Here is an 18885-nt window from a genome sequence, read left to right as displayed (position 1 = left end):
AATCCTGCATTCTGAGGCTACCTTGAACAATTTTTCGACAGTTTTTGAAAATTGCAATTTTCTCAAGGGGGGTCTCCGCCCCCGGATCCGCCACAGCACCTTTGAAAAAGAAGTTAAAATTTCATGAAGTACTTGTACTTGTAAATGAAACAAAATCTTCATCCGTATGTAAATCGGCCTCTTTTTTTTTTGTTATCATTGGGAATACCAATAATTTCAAGAACCACAAAACGAAAATAGTTTAAAATGGCACTAAAAATCCAACTGTAAAACACCCCCCTTTTCTATACACATCGATTGTTAAAACAGGCGAGTGGTAAATCAAGAGATCTATGTAGATGTATAAATGGGACCAACACCGACTGTTTGTCTATGTGACTTGTCTTTCTTTCTTCCTGTAGCAGTCTTAGTATTCTCATAGACATGTAATGAAATCGGCTCGTTCAGGGACTTTATTTTACTCTAATATAGATCTACACTTTCTGTCTGGTTTAAACTAAAGGTAAGACAAAAAATGAATTAGCCACACTGCTATAGAAGGAAAAGCATAGAGAAATATTGTGGCCCTGTGAGTGTGACTTATGTATTTGAATAATTTAATTAGCCACATCAGAGACATATATCTAGTCACATTCAATCTCAGCTGGTCTCAACTAGCATTTGGCTAACAGTCCGTGCAGCCCTACCGACTACCGCTAGCATAGCCCAGGGTCACAATTTTTTGTAAACTTCAGATATTTGGCGGGAAAAGGGACTTCCGTTCGGAACCTCGTTATTTCGTCAGACTTGTAATTATAAACTAAGATGGACGTCGGATAGGGGAACTGCGCATCAACATAAAATTAAATATTTTATCGTGTAAAGGGAAACTAATTACTTCGCAGAGGGCTGGGCGACAGAAAAGCCTAAGCCCTCATTACGGGCCATAAGAAATGGCCGCAAAAATTGTTTCTAACGTGTTGAAGAGGGGGAAGGATGTACTCCGTGTAGTATTGAAGAAACAGCCTGCACCAACTCAGGCTCCTGTCAACAAAACAGACAATGTTAGACAACCAGCAGCAGAATTACTCCGCTTCCATACCCCTTATGAAGCATCTCTTAGGTTTCGCCTCTTTAGAACTTATGTGTCACTTTACAAAACACTAGCAAGCCAGCTGAGACGAAGGGCTGCATTTGAGTTCGGTAGAGCAAATGGTAGAACAGTTCCATTTCTAGGTTTTGTTGGTGTGGCGTTAAGTGCTGCACATCAAGATGAAAACGATAGCTTGTCTGCAGATATCAGAGTAAGCACAGCTTTTGTCTTGATGGTATTAGATACAGAATCAAAGCTCTAAAGGTCCCTTTTATAGCTTAAAGAGCTACTGCAACAGTTCACTGTTTCCCAGCTACATGTACACGTACAAAATGTATATGGTACTATGTGTAACTCTAGACTTAACTAAGTGGACACATATTTGAAGTGAAATTTCATTATTCAGATTTGGAATTAAACATAAAACAATTCCAATTTTGAGCCATAGTAATTACAGAAATATGTAGAATATATTAACTTATCAGTGGCCCATTCAGGCAAAATGACATTACAATTAAAACTCCTGAGCCTTTTTCTTTACACAAAAGAAAAGCCTCAGAGGCACTAGGTGGAATGAAATTTAATATGTCAACAAAGGTAATATGTTTTTCATGCTGTAGTGCTCAATTTCTTAATAATTAAATGTACTACCATATTCAGTGTATTATGCGCATTAGTGTTTACCATGCACCCTCTTTTTGGCAAAGGTGATGGACAAAAAAGTTAGTTTCTGTTTAAAATGCACACTAGGAAGAAAGGAGTAATTACCAGCAGAAGACCTCATTGAGTTGAATGGATTCTGGTAAATTCCCTGAAATGTGTAACCTTTCGTCATTAATCTTTTGAATAAAAGTATTTTTTTATATTTCCCTGCGTTTGCAAGCCATATAGCAATGCATTGGCTCCATTCAACAGGTCAGCTAAAATTTTTACCAAATGGTTCAATGTTGTCTTGTGTTGACGACTTCGGTTCTGATTCCCGAAAATTATCTTTCCAGAAAAAAATCTAGAAACTCATTGTTTTGGTGTATACCACCCCTCCTGGAACAAAGAAAAAGTTGAAAATAGTTTGCTCTATACATGGAAAAACAGTATGTTGGGTTTATCATATACATGTACATGTATTTCAAAATGTATGTGGATATATATTTTGGTGTTCAGCAGATGTCCACCTTGTTTCTGGTCTATATCAGTAAGAATCTTTGTCACTGATGAAAAAAGGACCTAGGGAAAATGTATATAATAACTTGATGAATATTTAGAACTATTTTATTTTATTTGAATGTCTAAACAGAGCTCCACCTTGTCTCCTATCCAAAAGAATTAGCTTTAATGTCATTCTAAGGAAAAGAAGATGAGTGCAATGTTTCTGGAGTTATTAAATTAATTGAACACCAATAAATTATATTCCCATTCTGAAACATTACGTACAAACCATATACATTGTACATGTACTGGTACATGTATTGTGTATTTTTTTTTTACATATTTACTTTGTATGTATGATTTTAATTACTTTATGTTCTTTGTTGTGTTTGTCTGTTTTCCATGTCTGGTCTTTGTCTTTGGATTACATTCTCTTGATTACTTCTATAACGTTGGTTTTCTTGAAAACTCATGAACACTCCAGCATGAATGACGCAGGTGTGGATAGAGTCTATCTAAAACTAACTATTCTCAATGTGGATAACAATAATACACTTGTACATGTATGTTATTGTCAAATGTTTAAGTTTGAAAATAAACCTACATGTACTTGTATATACATTATTTGTGCATGTGTATGTCTTGCACAGGTTCAATTTACATGTCATAATGATATTGGGGAATATATGACCTCATTTAAATGTTGCAATCAAGTTTTAGTAACTTTCGATGTAATCAATATTTTTGTAGGAGGTGTTGCAAAAAAGGATAAAGACTAGTTCTATTATTCAGCAGCTGAGTTTGAATTCTTTTGACTTCGGGAAAATCATTGGACAAGGATGCAATGCAGTGGTGTACGAAGCCAAACGTAATCGGCTAGACGTCAGTGAAATGGAGACAACTAGCTTAGAAAATGCTTCAGGTTTGTACAAATAATGTATCTTCAAAATAGCTGAGTACTGTAGACTTAAAAAGGTTAGAAATACATATAATCATTAATCATGAAACTCTTCCAATAATTCTTAATTAAATTTTTTAACAGTTAAGAAAGTAAATTATTTTGTTTATAGTGTTAAAAATTAATTTCAGGGTTATTAATTCTGGGCTTTCTTGTAAAAGTTGACAGTAAATCTGGTGAAAATAAGTACAATGAGAAATTGAATGCTTTTACATATACAGTATTTCTCTCCAAACTTAGTACATTTCTACAGGTGAAAATGTGTCAAATTTCATGTGAATATTTCCTGTCTGACTAATTTTTTTCTCTCTTATTTGCATGTGCAGATTTTGTTGAAAATCCATGTCCAACACCAACTGTTCCATCAACCAATGAAAGAGAAGAAAGTGCAGATAAATGGTCACCTACAAACTATTGGTATTAATATAGTAAATATTCATGACATCACAAGGACTGCCCCTTTTGGGGAGAACAATATATTATGAGGAGAAGGCCAGTGGCCATGGGATTGAATAATATTTTTTCAATTTAGTATAATTTGAAAGGTATTTTATTTTTGCGCTTCAGAATACACCACTTCTTTATTTTGCTGTTCAGATCTTTTTTTCACAGCATTTTTAACAGTGGTGGGGGCTAGGGTCAAAATTTAGCACATTTTCACATTGTATGTAAACATGCTATGGGAAAGGCAAAAAAATGCTGCATGACCCTGCGTTTTTAAAGTTGCAAACTTGGCTTATGAACCTTAAAGAGTGATACATTAAATTGCTTGATTTCTAAAGGTTTATATACAAGGGGCACCACTTGGGTTTGTATTGGAAGCAATGGGAATTTTTTTACTGAATTTAATCCTATACTGAGGGAAACAGTCAAAGGGAGATAACTGATGAATCTTTCAGCATTGAGTCAACTGGAGATTCTGTTGAACAACCAAGCTTCCCACCATCCTACCAAGTGATGGATGAAGAGGAAGAAGAAGGTGAAGATAAATGGTATCTACCCAACCCCACAGAGGAAAACATTCAAGGGGAAATAACTAATGATTCTGTTTGCTCTGTGTTAAGGAATGCACTGTCTGTTGCTAGCGGTGAGGAGAGTTTTGTTATCATTAGTGAAGGAAGTGAAAACAGCTTCTGTGTATTTGATAGTGGCAAGAATTCAGTTTCTATGGTAATTATGTGAACATAAAAAAGGAAACTTGGATCTTTAATAACATTATTAAAAATTGGCACTTTTTGCAATCTTGAACAAAAGTTTGTTGCTTGAGCTTGGTAGTATTATGAAAAGCATAATCTTTATATATGATGGATGGTTTTATTATCAGAAGGAAAGAAACTTTTTAAAACAAATCAATCTGTTTATAAGCAGCAGAACCAACTAGTTGCTTATTGATCCTGTTTGTTGTTATGTGTCTTAAAATAGAAAAAAAGAATTTCATTTTAATGATATAAATGTACATGTATATATGCACTTCAAAAATCAGTTCCTGTTAAATGTAGTTAGACTTTGTTAAGTTTATATGCATCCAAAATGATTCAGTGTTGTTATTGCCCAACTACATGTGTATGTAATCAGAGTACTCATTTTTGTGGTTTAGTAAAACCACAAATTATGATTTCCAGCAAAGGGCGAAATTACAACTTGGTTGATCTAGCCGTAACTTATTATTCTTAAGTGCTGGAATCTGTAAGAATCTGGCAAAAAAATACTGAATGAAAAATAATGAATCATGCATAGAAAAAAAAACCACACAATATGGGTAGATAGTGTTTGGTCTATTGAAGACATATTGACAGTTAGTTCTAAGAAGTATCAGAAGATGCAGAAAAGCGATTTCGGAGTTTCAATAGCATGATACATGCATGTTAAAAACTTGTTTGATTTTTTCATCATTGCCAGATTCTTACAAAGATTAGCATTTAAAAAAACTAGAACTAACACACTTTAATAAAAAAATAAACCTGAAAATTGTTTAAATACCTACAAATAAATGTACTTTCACAGTATATGATATCAATTAATTGGATAAGAATTAATAAAAAAACACTAAACTTTGTGTGTTTTGACAGTCGGTTTCCCTGTGCAGTGATACAGTATCCTTGATGAGTCTGGATAGTGATGCTGACGTTGAGAATGACTCCTTTTCAGTGACCAATTATAAAGATGAAGATGACAAATGGTCTGTGATGGATCAAAATTTAGATTACACAGGTGGGTTTTATGTCATGTCTAGTAGTATAAAAATTTGTTTTAATTGCGGATGGATGGCTCAGAAAATGACTTTAAAGCTCTCCAACAATGGAACAAAATTTTGCAAGAAGTGAAAAGTTGTCTCCCTTTTCAATGAATTTCAATGCTTTCTTTGTAATTTATTTCTCTTAAATGTTGCAGTTAATCATAAACCAACATTTGACTTTTAGAAAGGATTCATTGTGATATGCGATGAATGGAAAAAAAATAAAATATGCCTTGTGCCTCACATTGCTTAGTTTTTGCATGGACACCATCTTAATCACAATCCAAAAAGCAGAGTTTATCATGCTCTAATGTTGTAACTGTCTAGAGTTGGACTTGTATGAGATTTTAACACCTGCTGTACATGTATGCTATTAGTTACAAGCCCTATATGCTCGTAAAAATGGATAAGAAACTGTAGAAATTTGTTAAATGTTTGTTAAATAAATGTATTTTGAAAATCATTGTAATAGAAGGGTTGGATTAGAACCTGAAAAATGTTTGGAGACAGACTATTCAACTACAGTCAAACCTGTGTTAACGACCACCTGTATTCAGCGACCACCTGTTTTATGCGACCTAATTTAGGTCCCCGAAATTCATTTTTCTATTATTTTTAACTGTATTAAGCGACTCCCTGTGTAACGCGACTAGCGACTGTATTATTCATGTCTAAATGGTTAAAAAACCTGACTTACGCGACCTTTTGATTTTAGCGGAAGTGTTTGAAAACCGGATGTAAAGTAATTTTAAAACAAAAAATTCCGTCAAATTTACGAAAATATCCGGAAACTCGCGGAAATAAATACTGACGTATGAATAGTAATCAGTTGTAAACAGTTTACATTAGATACGAAAATGACGACGAAATGAGGTAGACAAAAACACCATTCTTAAGTGTTTTTAGAAATGTTGGTTTGTTTCTGAAACTGAAACTGAAGAAAGCTTAAGCGATGATGAACAGGATGATAATATTCCGTTAGCAGCACTAAAGATGTCACATGAGATATTCGGTCGTGAATTTAACGAACTTTTAGGTATTGACAGCACCGTAAGCACTTGTGATACAAATGAAATAAATTGGGAAATGTCAGGAAATGATCTGCTAGACCACTTCAAATCACAGGACAGCGACAGTGGTAGTGATGACAATGACGACAATACGAGTGATGCAGCGGCCCCAATATCTAAAATCGAGGCCAGTGACTTGTTAACTAAGCTTAAGCTCTTTGGAAAACACTTAGGCTCTTCAATGTTTTTAGAGAGCATCTGTAAAGCTGAAGATGAACTAAATATATTTTGTGCAAATCAATGTAAACAAACTAACATAACAGATTTTTTTTGCAGCTGAGAGAAACTAAAAAAAAACTTTATCATGTTAATAATGTTTTTTAGTTTTTAAAATTTTTTAGATTAGAATGACTTTTTACTTAGGACTTAATAAAATTGGATTGTTTTTATTTGTTTTTAATTTAAGTGACAAACTTTTGTCTTTAAAGTGTTTTTAAAAAATCCTAGATGTCAAACCTGTATTAAGTGACCACCTGTCTTATGTGACTTTTTTTACCTACTTCCTTGAAGGGTCACATAAGACAGGTTTGACTGTACTAGCAATTTTTGGTTCTTCACTGTGTTTAAACTACGTACATGTATAACCTGTTTATTTTTAAACTACATGTATAACCTGTTTATTTTCAACTACATGTATCGTTTAACATTTATAAATTATTTTGATATGCTTGTAGGATCCTTAGGTAATACCAGTGACAATGAATATAATCTGGCTGTAAAAATATTATATAACTATGAGGTAGAGTCCAAGGCTGATTCTATCATCAAAGCAATGGAGAAAGAAACAATACCAGCAAGGGTACCAGTTTATCAAGTTGGAGACTCCTGGGGTAGTGGGTAGGTTATTAACTGTGATATAGGAGACTGTATAATTTCTCTTTCTGTGTCTATCAGTAACCTTGGCTTGTTTCTGATTGCTTGAAATATAGGACTGATTATTGTTTTTGTTGGAGTTCTTGTCCTTAACTTGTTTCAGAACATGCATTACTAAAATTAAAACTTTTTCGAGGGGGAGATAATTGGCAGGAAAATGTTTTTATACCCTCACAAACATAGTTTTTGGGGGATATATAGAAATCATCCTGTCTGTCTGTCCACATTTCTTGTAAGCACAATTCCTCCTTAACCACTCAAGGGATATTAATGAAATTTTTATAGAAGGTTGGGTATCATATGTTGATGTGCATGAAGGAATATTACTGTTGGAGGACTCCAAAGGGAGATAATCGAAATTAAGGGTTTTACATGTTAAAACCTCATAAGGGCAACTCCTCCTAAACCACTCGAGGTAATTTGATGAAATTTGATAGGAAGGTTGAGTATCATATGAAAATGTGCATGAAGGAATATAATAAATGTCAGAGGACTCCAAGGAGAGATAATTCAAATTAAGGGTTATGCATGTTAAAACCTTGGAAGCGAAACTCCTCCTAAACCTCACGAGAGATTTTGATGAAATTTTGAAGGAATGTTGGCTACCATATGAAGATGTGCATGAAGGAATATAATTACTGTTGGTGGACTCAAAGGGTAGATAACCTTAATTTAAGGTTTTACATGTTCAAACTTCGTAAATGCAACTCTTACTTAACCGCTCAAGGGATTTTAATGAAATTTGGTAGAAAGTTGGGTATCATATGCAGATGAAAGAATACATTTACAGTTGGATGATAAAAGGAGATATCAAACAAGTGTTATTCATTTACGTCCATTGGAAGTGGGGGGTATTTTCTTAATGAGCTTGCTCACAGTATTTCTATGTATGTAATTGTAATGGGAACTTCTGGTTTCTTTTATTCTGTGAAGAAAAAATCTGATAGAATGATCCTTATGATTAGGCTTGCCAAAGTCTATATTGGGTCAAAGTTGTAGGATGTCATATTGTTAGAGCTATTGCCTTTTGAAAGTTGAAAAATGACAGATAGAAAAAAAACTTTCAAATGATGAAATGATCCTATAAGTCCTACAAAGGTCTTATTGGTTTGAAGTTGTCTGACTCCTTGTTAGAGTTATTGGCCTTGAAGGGCAAAAATTGTACCAGGTGAATGATTCAGGATTCTAGGAGCCTCTTGTTTAATGATTTTTTGCACTTTATCTAGTTAACTTAAGTACATGTCTTGTTAGAGCTATTTCCCTTGAAAGACAAAAAATTAAACAGGTGATTGATTCAGGCTCTTGTTTCTGATTAGGTCAGTTTAATATGAACTACTTTTGCTTTGTCGATCATATGTGGAATTTTGTTGCATTAGCATCACTTCATCACAATTCTTATCTTTTTCATGCATATGCCCCAGTAGTTACAGTCTATTGACTTAGGAACCTCTTTTTGAGATTAAAATGTTGAGTTTTCTGATTATGTCAGTTTAACATGAACTATTTATGTCATTGAAATTTACAGTATAGTTGTATTAGAATCACTACATAATACATGTATTCAATATCTGTTTCATACATATGTCCACCCAGTCACTATCAAATACCCTGGTATGAAATAGATTTGCATCAGTGACCATGTTGTTTCATGCGAGACACGTCTATGTAAAAACAGTTTATTTACAAATTTAAACACAATTCTATTGGCCCATTTTTAATAGTTTGGGAAAATGGTTAAAATAAAAAGGTTTCATTGTGTTGATATCAAATTTGATAAATTATGTTTTTAGATTTGAATTATAAAGTATATATTTTTAAAGCGATGTCAAGAAAAATTAGGAAATATGAAGATTTAATTATGATTTTGATTTTAGAAATAGAGTCCGACTTAAATCTTTACCACCACATCCTAACATTGTTGATATGATGGGTGCATTTGTCGACCCAGTTATTGTCCCTCAGATGTCTGTTGCCATGGAAACATATCCAGCTGCGTTACCAAAGAGACTGTTCTCTGGAGGTCTAGGACGAAATATGACCATGTACATTGTTATGAAAAGGTATATCATAACCAAACTAAGGAGTTGGATGATAAAGGGGTATTTTCAGCCATTTAACGTAAAGGCTATACTAGTTCCAAAATTGCATACGTGATTTAGGAGAATTGGTGTTAAAGAAAAAAAAATGACATGGATTTATGATTCCAACATTATGATTTCATCATGTTATCACAATATGAACTGTTTGTATTTTAAAACATTTCAATAGTGTTTATTATTTACTGAACCTAGTTTTATAAAATTCTTAACGTGAGATTTTTCCAAAATCAACTATCTTATCCTCAAAAATTTGATTTCAAGTAAGATTTGAAAGTAGGGGGAAGGATTTGTTAAAAAAAAAGCCTCAATTTACACATTTTTATGAAACCCAGTCCCTATACTTTTACATTGTGTATTAAAGGTATGATACCACATTAAGACAATACCTGGAAGATGAAAAACCAAACATAAAAACAAGATGTCTGCTACTGGCACAGTTATTGGAAGGCATTGTCCATCTTGGTTGTCAAGGAATCTCACACAGGGACATGAAGAGTGACAACCTATTTCTTGACCTTTCTGGTAAGGCCATCATGAAAATTCCTAGGCTCTCATCTAACATTTTTCAAAATGAGAGGTGGGCCAGCTAATTTTGTTTTGAATTTTTTTTTATCAATTTGAGTGAAAAATGCTGTCAATTTGAAAGAAATTGACCTAGATTGAAAAAAAAATTCAGGAAGGATGAAAAAATTGGGTCAGAAGGGGATGAGAATCTAGGATATTTTTTTTTTACCCCCACCCATTAGAGTGGGGACTATATTACAATCACCTAGTCTGTCTGTTATACATTTTTTGTAACAGATTTCTCAACTTCTACTGGTGGGAATGCTTAGATATTTGGTATATTGCTTTCTCATGATGTCTTGCACGTGTCTCCCTTTTTCAGGTTCATCACTCATCTACTTCCAGTTTACCTATAGACTTAGTAGTTTTTTAGGATGCTGCATATTGGAAATTTTCATAACAGATTTCTCAGCTCCCACTGATGAGAATGCTTAGATATTTAGGATATTGCTTTTGCATGATGAATTGTACTGTATCTCCCTTTGCCAGCTTTGACGGAAGTGGTGGAGTGGGGGTATTCCTAGCACATCATACAGTGCAACATCTTGTTTATTTTGGCCTTATGTTATGGACTGGAGAAATACAGTTACTGAAAAGAGCTCTCAGAGTTGGGTTAAGAGCTGTTGTGGTTAGGTTCAAAGCTATTTAAACTAGAATTCTCTAGAAATGAGTGCTGTATATTGGGAAATTTTATGTTTGTCTAATGTTTATCATTCTGCCTCTGTGGTTTTGGTGTACCATGCACACCTCAGATGTGGGAGGTAATGGGTTGGGTTCCTAGCCGAGTCACTCAAAGAATTTTTTAGAATTGGTAGTTACTGCTTCTCTGCCAATTTGGTGGCATATAGAAAATAGAGTAACAAGTCTTTGGTTCAAGGTCAGAATATGTCATAGTTTGGTGACATGCCGACATTAGGGATGCACAATTAAAAAAAAACAAAGCAGGATAAGTTGAGTTGATCAATCAATCTTGTCCTAAAATGCATGAAGTATGTTCCGTAGGATGTTAAACCATAATCAGTAATGTATGTTTTGGTACATAGGCAGATTTCTGTTGATATGATTAGTGAAATTTTCACTGTCTTTACAAAAATGCATTTAATTTCTAAAATTTTCTTAGGTCTGTCAAATACTGATAGATATATAATTCAAAAGGCCATGTGAGCTATTGCCATCACTTGGCATTCCTCGTCGTTGTCATTAACTATTATACTAAACTCCTCTCCTCTGAAACTACTTGACTAATTAGAACCGAACTTAGTATGAATGTTCCTTGGGGTATCCTGCATAGAACTTTTTTTTTATTTGTCTTGGTTTTAATCTGTTAAGCCCTGTTGGAGTTATTGCCTTTTAACAACGATTTTGCTATTTTTAATGTTATTTCTTTCAAAAATCGTCTCCTCTGACACTTCTTTACTAATTGAAACCAAACTTGGTATGAATGTTTTTTGTGGTATCCTGCATAGAACTGACGTGGGAAGTTTTGATTTGTATAAAAACATGGCCGCTGTTACTAAAAATAGAACTTAGGGGTCACATAGTAGTTTTTTGCATGTATCTCCAAAACCTTTAGTTTAAGCTAAATTCTGACAGGGTTAAAGTGCTCAGCATGATGACATCTATCTCTAGTCAAATTTTGGTTTTAATCTGTTAAGCCCTGTTGGAGTTATTGCCCCTTTTTCAATGTTTTTTGCGTTTTTCATGTTATTTCTTTCTTCTTCTCTGACACTACGTTACCAATTTAAACTAAACTTGGTATGAATATTCATAAGGGTATCCTCCATAGAACTGATGTGGGGAATTTTGATCCATCGAAAAAATATGGCTGCTGTTACTGAAAACAGAACATAGGGGTCAGACAGTAGTTTTCACATATATCTCCAAAATCATTAGGTTTAGCCAAATTCTTTCAATAACTGAAATGATCCTTATTAGTTTTTAGGCATAAAAATTGTCAGATGACTCCTTGTATGAGGTATTGCCCTTGAAAGGGGAAAAATGACAGGGTTTTTTTTAACAGTTTTCAGCCAATATCTTGAAAACTATGTTAGGTAGAAGGAAACTTTCAGTTGCTGAAATGATCCTTACGATAAGTCCTACCTGTCATCTTAAGTCAAAATTGTTGGACAACTTCTTGTTAAATTTATTGCCCTTGAAAGACAAAATTCAACAAGGTGAGGGATTGAGGCTCCTGGGAGCCTCTTGTCTTATAAAATATGTATAAAATAAATGTCTGATTTAATAGGTGGAGATGATGCAGTTCCAAAGCTTGTGATTGGTGACTTCGGCTGTTGTTTGGCGGACACAGAATATGGACTTGAGCTACCTTATTTTACCTCTGACACTGACAGGGGAGGCAACTGTTCATTAATGGCACCTGAGGTATGAGAAAATATTAAAAAATATATTGATAAAATGGGAGTTGATTATTTGTTACCTCTCTTTTACTGTCAGAATTTCTTAAATAACTTTTCAGTGGAGAGAAACTTTATAGTTACATGTGACAAATGATCTTTAAACACAGGTAAATATTACATAAATTGAATTACACAGGATAATTTAAATAAAAATCTTGGGGAGTAAAAACTTTTTATGTACAATTAACTGTGTGACATGGTTTTATGAGGCTAACAGAGAAATGATCATTGGCAAATTGGATGTAAAATTTTACAGGAATGGCAAATTGTTACAGTAAAAGTAGAAGGGGTATAAAAGACTCTTATCTGAAAATATAAATGTAAATTTTGAGACTTGAATCCATAAAAAAAACTGAGTAAATATAATGATTCTGAAAAATCTTGCATTGAAATGTCACAAGAAATGCTTATAGTTTGCTAGAATTAAGATCTTCTGTTTATTTTGTACTTCTGGTCATTTTTATGTCATATTTCCAGTAAAGAAATGGTGTTCAAAACCAAGAAACAACTTCATATTTAGTGAATATATTCCTTCATAACATAGTTAATCTCATGAATTAAAACATTAAGTTGTTTCTTGGGTGTGGACATAGTTTTCTGGATGTGAATATGTTAAAAAATAAAAACAGACAATATCAGTACAAATCAGTAGTGCATGTTAAATGACATGTAATTACTGCATCACTGTGATGTCATTACAATGAAATAGGGCCACAAAACATTCATTTTCCTAATATTTATATATACTTTTATGGCATTTCAACAAAGTTGATATTTTTAGGCCATAATCATGGACTTATGGAAATCAGTTTAAAGCAAAAGAAAATTGTGCCTGTATTTTGTATTTTCTCTTCCTAAGGCCATTTTCAGAGAGGTTTTTTTTTCAGTTTTTATTGGATTTTGTTACACAGATGAAAAGAAATCTTTTTAATATTATTTGACAATTGGCTACTTGGGGTAAGTTAAATCGTCCCTCTTAAAAACAGAAATATTTTACAAGCTTTTGGTCTTTTCAGATATCAACAGCTACACCTGGTAGAAATGTCTGGCTGGATTACAGCAAAGCTGATCTCTGGGCAGTTGGTACACTGATATATGAGCTATTTGAATTGGATAATCCATTTTATATGAACCAATCATCTGAAGTCTTAGATAGCAGGACATACCGGGAAACAGATTTGCCTCCCTTGAATGGTAATATATATATATATACAGTATACAGTGCTCCCTCGGCCTATCACCAGTCATTTTATTGGAACCTCACTTATCACCATCAAATTTGTTTGTACTGATTTTTTTTTTGCATTAAAAATTCCCATGTTAAATTGCCAAATCTGCATTTCTTCATTTGCCACATCTTTTGGAAGTCCTAGTAATTAATTAATCAAATATAACCGTGATAACATCACCTAATCAACTGTGATCTACATGTATACTACATGCTAGTCTTTAAATCGATAGGGTCTCATTCACTGATTTTACACTATTGAAGAGCTTAATAGGGTGACATGTTTTTTCAGCAGTTTTGTTTTTAACAAAATTGTAATTATTTTGTATTTGTGATTATTTTGCCTAATATAAATCGCACAGAAGAGACAATTACCAAAATCATGAATTATAAGTTTCGCAGAGACAATAAATCTGTAACATCAGCTGATAGCAACTGGAGCCTCGCAAATAACATTGAACAATTGGTACTACATATTAATAAAGACATGGAAGTTAATTACTTTTTCCAAGTGTGTCAATGTTGACAGGAATCTTTCAAACTCGACTCAGCAGCAGACATATATTCCTCTCTTACCATCAAAGACGGTGTTTCCGAAATTGACGGAATTGATTCATATCAAATATTATTTGAAAATACGATGACTTTTTTTCATGACATTTAATGCTTGCTCAATCTACCATTAGCTTCTGTGAGTTAGCATCAAAAAGATACAGCTAAATGTGTAGGACCAGTATAGGCAGTGTCTGTCTTTTCCTCTTAAAAATTTCTACCATAGAACAGTAAATAATCAATGATCTATCAATCATCAGGTTTTAGTTACAAAAAAGATTTGTTATTTAACTATTCTTTAAATTTCTTTATAATAACAGGTGCAGTTCCAGAGGTTGTGAAATGTTTGACCAAAAGTATGTTGAGCAGAGATCCAAAGAGGGTTTGTAATTTATCTTTATATGAAAAATAAAATGCAACAAAAGCCATCTAAAATGAATCCTTAATGAACCAGTAACAGAGTTAGAAATAGTAGCCTTCCCGTAAGCCCTAGACTGGCTATTTTTGGCAGGGCTGGCTTATTTTAGCAAAAATCTATATAGCCATACAGATAATGTATTGAAAAGTTGTATGCAGGACTGGCTAGAATTTGAGTGAGTTTCCTACCCTGCAGTAACAAAAGATAAGTCTCTGCATATCAGACTAAATGCCTTGATTCTGTGTTTAGGGCTGTTCCATTTAAATTAACATGGGGAGGGATGACACCACACCAATATAAAAAAAATGTTGGCAACCCCCACCCCAGCATATTATAGATTCTTTTAGATACCCCCCCCAACCCCGTGCAGGTCCAGGCGTTAAAAGAATAGGCCTGCAGCAGCGCTAAGCTTGTCGTAAAAGGTGACTAAATAGTGCTCAGAACCCTAACCGGGGGCTAGGGCGCTCTGCCCACAGAGCAACTGGGATGAGTGCCCCAGGTGGTGGAATGGGGTACCCCTGGCGTGTGACATGCTGGGGTTGTCAGGCTATAATACGGAAACCTGACCGCAAACCATAGTGGTGCACCATGTTGGGAAAGATGCAACGTTCCTCGCATGTTAAAGAACCCTACTGTGGTATTCTCCCGGAGAAGGAACCATAGGACTCCGCCACAGGAGGCTAAATTGCCCGACCCTACCCACCTCTCCGTATTTCCAATGGCAATCAAAATTTGTCGACCCCATTGTCCTTGTGTCCCATCCCTTTTTCATTTCATCATCATTTCATGTTCATTTTATCATCAATTTCATGTTCCTCGTCTGAATATAGCTGAAATATTGCTGCTCGGACGTTAAACCCCAACAAACAAACAAACAAACAAGATACCCCCCACCACTGCCACCACCAGAAAAAAATAAAATATAAAAAAATGATCAATCTGTTGAAAAAGGCATGTGTAGTATTAAATTTCGGGAAATCATAGCATCAAAATTTCCCAACCCCCAGGTGTATTGAATTTTAGAGATGAAATTTCACCCCTACCAACATAATTTAATTTATCAAACATATCCCTACCAACATATTAGAAAATATCCCCCCTCCCCCCACCAAGAGAAAAATAAAAATCGGCACTCCCCTTCCCTTGAAAATTTAAATGGAACAGCCCTTACTGAACCCCTGTCTCATTAGCATTCGAACAAAGCCAGACTGAAAGGATTTTGGCATAGACTAGTTTCGTCTTAAATTTCTAAGGTGGTCTTATGGCAACATGTTTGCCTCAATATTGAGAGGTCGTGGGTTCAATACCTGACCATTTCATAACAAATACTTCAGAAATGGTAGTCAGTGAATTTCTAGTAAGCATATAGGAGATAAAGTTGACTGGTTGGTTCCAAGTTTGAATGTGGCCAAGTGATGTAACATGCCTGCATGTACCTGAAGTCTGTACCTTCTGTGAGCAAGCAAATTAAAAAATCTGGCTCAGCGTGCAATACTAGTTCAAAGAAGAGTGTTTGATTGATCAAATGTTCTCTACCTGAAATGGATAAAATATTGGCATTATGACATTAAACTACAGCCAATCATTCATTATTGTACATATATGAAATCTAAGAATTAGACACAAGGTTATTAAGTAGCAGTCTTTCTAAAAATCGGACAGAAGGTGATTCTTGCATGTGAAAAAACATCGAATTCAGTTTTATTTCTTGTTCAGAAAGTTACATTGTACTGATAACAAAACCAATATTAGTTTTATTTAGTTGTCACGCTTTTGAGATAAAAATTGTATAGATTGTACATGAAATGGACACTCTGCAAGAGTTAAATTATTTAAGTCAATTCTAAGCAGGAGGCATTCTCTTTGTGAGCTTGCTAGTATTTCTAGGTACTCACTAATACATACACTCACCATAAATACATATTGATAAGTCTTTGGTCTGATTAAAGTATAAATGTTTTACTATGTTGATGCCTCACAGTTTCTTTACTTCTCTGTTGCATATTCAATAAAATTGGTACCAAACAAAAAAGTTTCTGTAACATTGATTTAAAAAAAACTTTAACATTTCAGAGGATCTCTCCAGTTGATGCAGCTAATATTATGCAGATGTACTTGTGGTTTCCAGAATGGTTTAATTACAGACCAAATGTAGAAGAGGTCAAAGGTCGTTTACTGGTACTCACTGCAAAAGTTATTCTCCAAGGAAGTGGTTGCATATGTCCTGAAAACCAGCTGATGGCAACATTTTTAGAGAGATGTAATTTGAATGACTTGATAAGAATTCTTGGCAGCTTTGCTGTTATTGTAGACTGATGACATTTTTTGACAAAATGTTTTGTTTTTTTTCTTTTAGATATTTTGACAAGTCCATTATTAACTCTTGCTTTTCTGTTGGTCACAATGTCACTTTTGTTTTCTTTTTCTTGTTTTTGCTTTTGTTTGTCTGTTATGTCTGAAGAATCTGTTTTGATTTCTCTATACGTTATGTTAAGGAAGTTACATGTAATATCTTAAAAATTTGAGAACTGAATTTTAAATTTTGTAATTATTGAAGAGTTACAATTTAATTGTCTACACTATCAATGAAGGATTTTAATCATGTTTAGACATGATTCTTATTTTAACTTTTATCTTTAAAGGTATATTTTTTAGTTTGATTTAGACATGATTCATTATAAAAAAAGTTTTGGAATAAAGCTATCTGTGATTATATTCATTTTTTTTTACTTAGTTTGAATACTTTTTATACGCCTGTCTATATAGATGGGACATATTATGGTATACCATTGTCCGTCTGTCCATCCACACGTTGCGTGATAACTCAAATTCGCTTTTACGGATTCAAATGAAATTTTAGTACAATATTAATGGAAGAAAGCTCCCTTTCTCTTTTGAAGAATTTTTTATTTGTCGTTCCAGAGTTACGGAACTTTATTCACTTAAAAATCTATATTGTTGTCAAATCTGATGTAATTACCACGACATAAGATTGCTGCTTACTTACAGTTTTGAAAAGCTGTATTATATTGGGACCAACAAACGACTTCAATTTTACAATAGATTTGATTTTTATGAATACTGAAAATTATCAGAGTAGTACCCTAGAAACTTATTATTCTGACCACAAGGCAATATGGACTTCCTTACAGTAGAAGTAGAAGGAATTGTACTATTAACTGTAGGTTTTACCTCATAATAATATTATTACATAATGAATTATTTGTCCAGTTTTCAATTCTGTAGTTTATTTTAGTTTTATCTTGTTCAAAAACAAAGAATCCCTTTTAAATGCTATTGTATGCTTTCATCATGTCAAACAGTTGTAAGATCATTTATACTTTTTGAATAACTAAAGAAAAAACTTTGCTCACTATATATACAGACTAATTTTTTGGTAATCAGTAATCAGTTATTGTTTTCTAAAATTTATACCGTCAGCTATTCTTACGGACGGGCGTATCTTGCGCTCTTAGCATATCTAGCAAACAATTTATGTGTCTTTAATGATATGTTGATGTTGCTGGGATAATGCTTGAACTTTCTCACATTGGGTCAATGACCCATTCTAGTGACATGAAATGGGTGAACTCAAATATATTTTTGTAATGCAATGGGCCAATAATATCAATAAGCTATTATTTTTACATACAAATTGTTCCATTGACCCATGCCTTATTATCTTTTTGAGGTCATTGTTGTGTTATTAGGGCCAATGACCCATGACTTCCTCCCCAAGTGGTCCCTGTGTTGGTGTCTTTGTTGCTAGGTAAGATGTCACATGTTTGTTTAAGGACAATTACTTCAGTGGGGTAGAATAGGTCTATATGTGTAAGGAAATCTTCAATAAATTTTGTTTAAGATATGGCCCTAACCATTTAGGAAAAAGTGGGAAAACAAGCTTCTTTCTTGAACTTAATATAAATGCATATATTTTTGATTATACCCCTGCTCAGGGGAACAAAGATTCTTTCGGAAATCAAAAGAATGTAAGCCAGGGACAAAGACCAGACATGGAACAAAGAAGCACACAACATACAATAATACATACAAAGTAACTAAAGAAAAGAACAACTCTAAAAAGTAAAGTCCAGGGTAGACCAGAGAGGAAAGGAAAACTATGACACATTGAACAAATCAGTTTTCATAGGGTATACTATTTTACCATAGTCCATGTTCCCTTCACTGTTTTCTTAGCAACTACACTATCACAGCAGCTTGAAATTTTTTAGCACATTCTTCCTGTAGGTAT

The 18885-nt window shown here is 33.8% G+C and overlaps 1 protein-coding gene across 1 annotated transcript; it reads left to right on the top strand.

Moving 5' to 3' along the window:
• The first annotated feature begins 782 nt into the window (after positions 1-782).
• LOC148601080 (uncharacterized) lies at positions 783-17348 on the top strand. The gene is made up of 12 exons (XM_088556303.1): positions 783-1283; positions 2969-3140; positions 3503-3593; positions 4076-4346; positions 5246-5387; positions 7157-7319; positions 9230-9415; positions 9816-9976; positions 12264-12400; positions 13452-13629; positions 14536-14597; positions 16707-17348. Exons 1-12 carry the CDS (start codon positions 933-935, stop codon positions 16947-16949), a joined length of 2157 nt encoding a protein of 718 aa, XP_088412429.1. The 5' UTR covers positions 783-932; the 3' UTR covers positions 16950-17348.
• The last annotated feature ends 1537 nt before the right edge of the window (positions 17349-18885 follow it).

Source organism: Perna viridis, chromosome 12 (genome assembly GCF_037379345.1).
Source record: "Perna viridis isolate PV_CMFRI_1.1 ecotype Kerala chromosome 12, ASM3737934v1, whole genome shotgun sequence".
NCBI lineage: Eukaryota > Metazoa > Mollusca > Bivalvia > Mytilida > Mytilidae > Perna > Perna viridis.
This window is presented reverse-complemented; position numbering and strand designations above follow the sequence as displayed.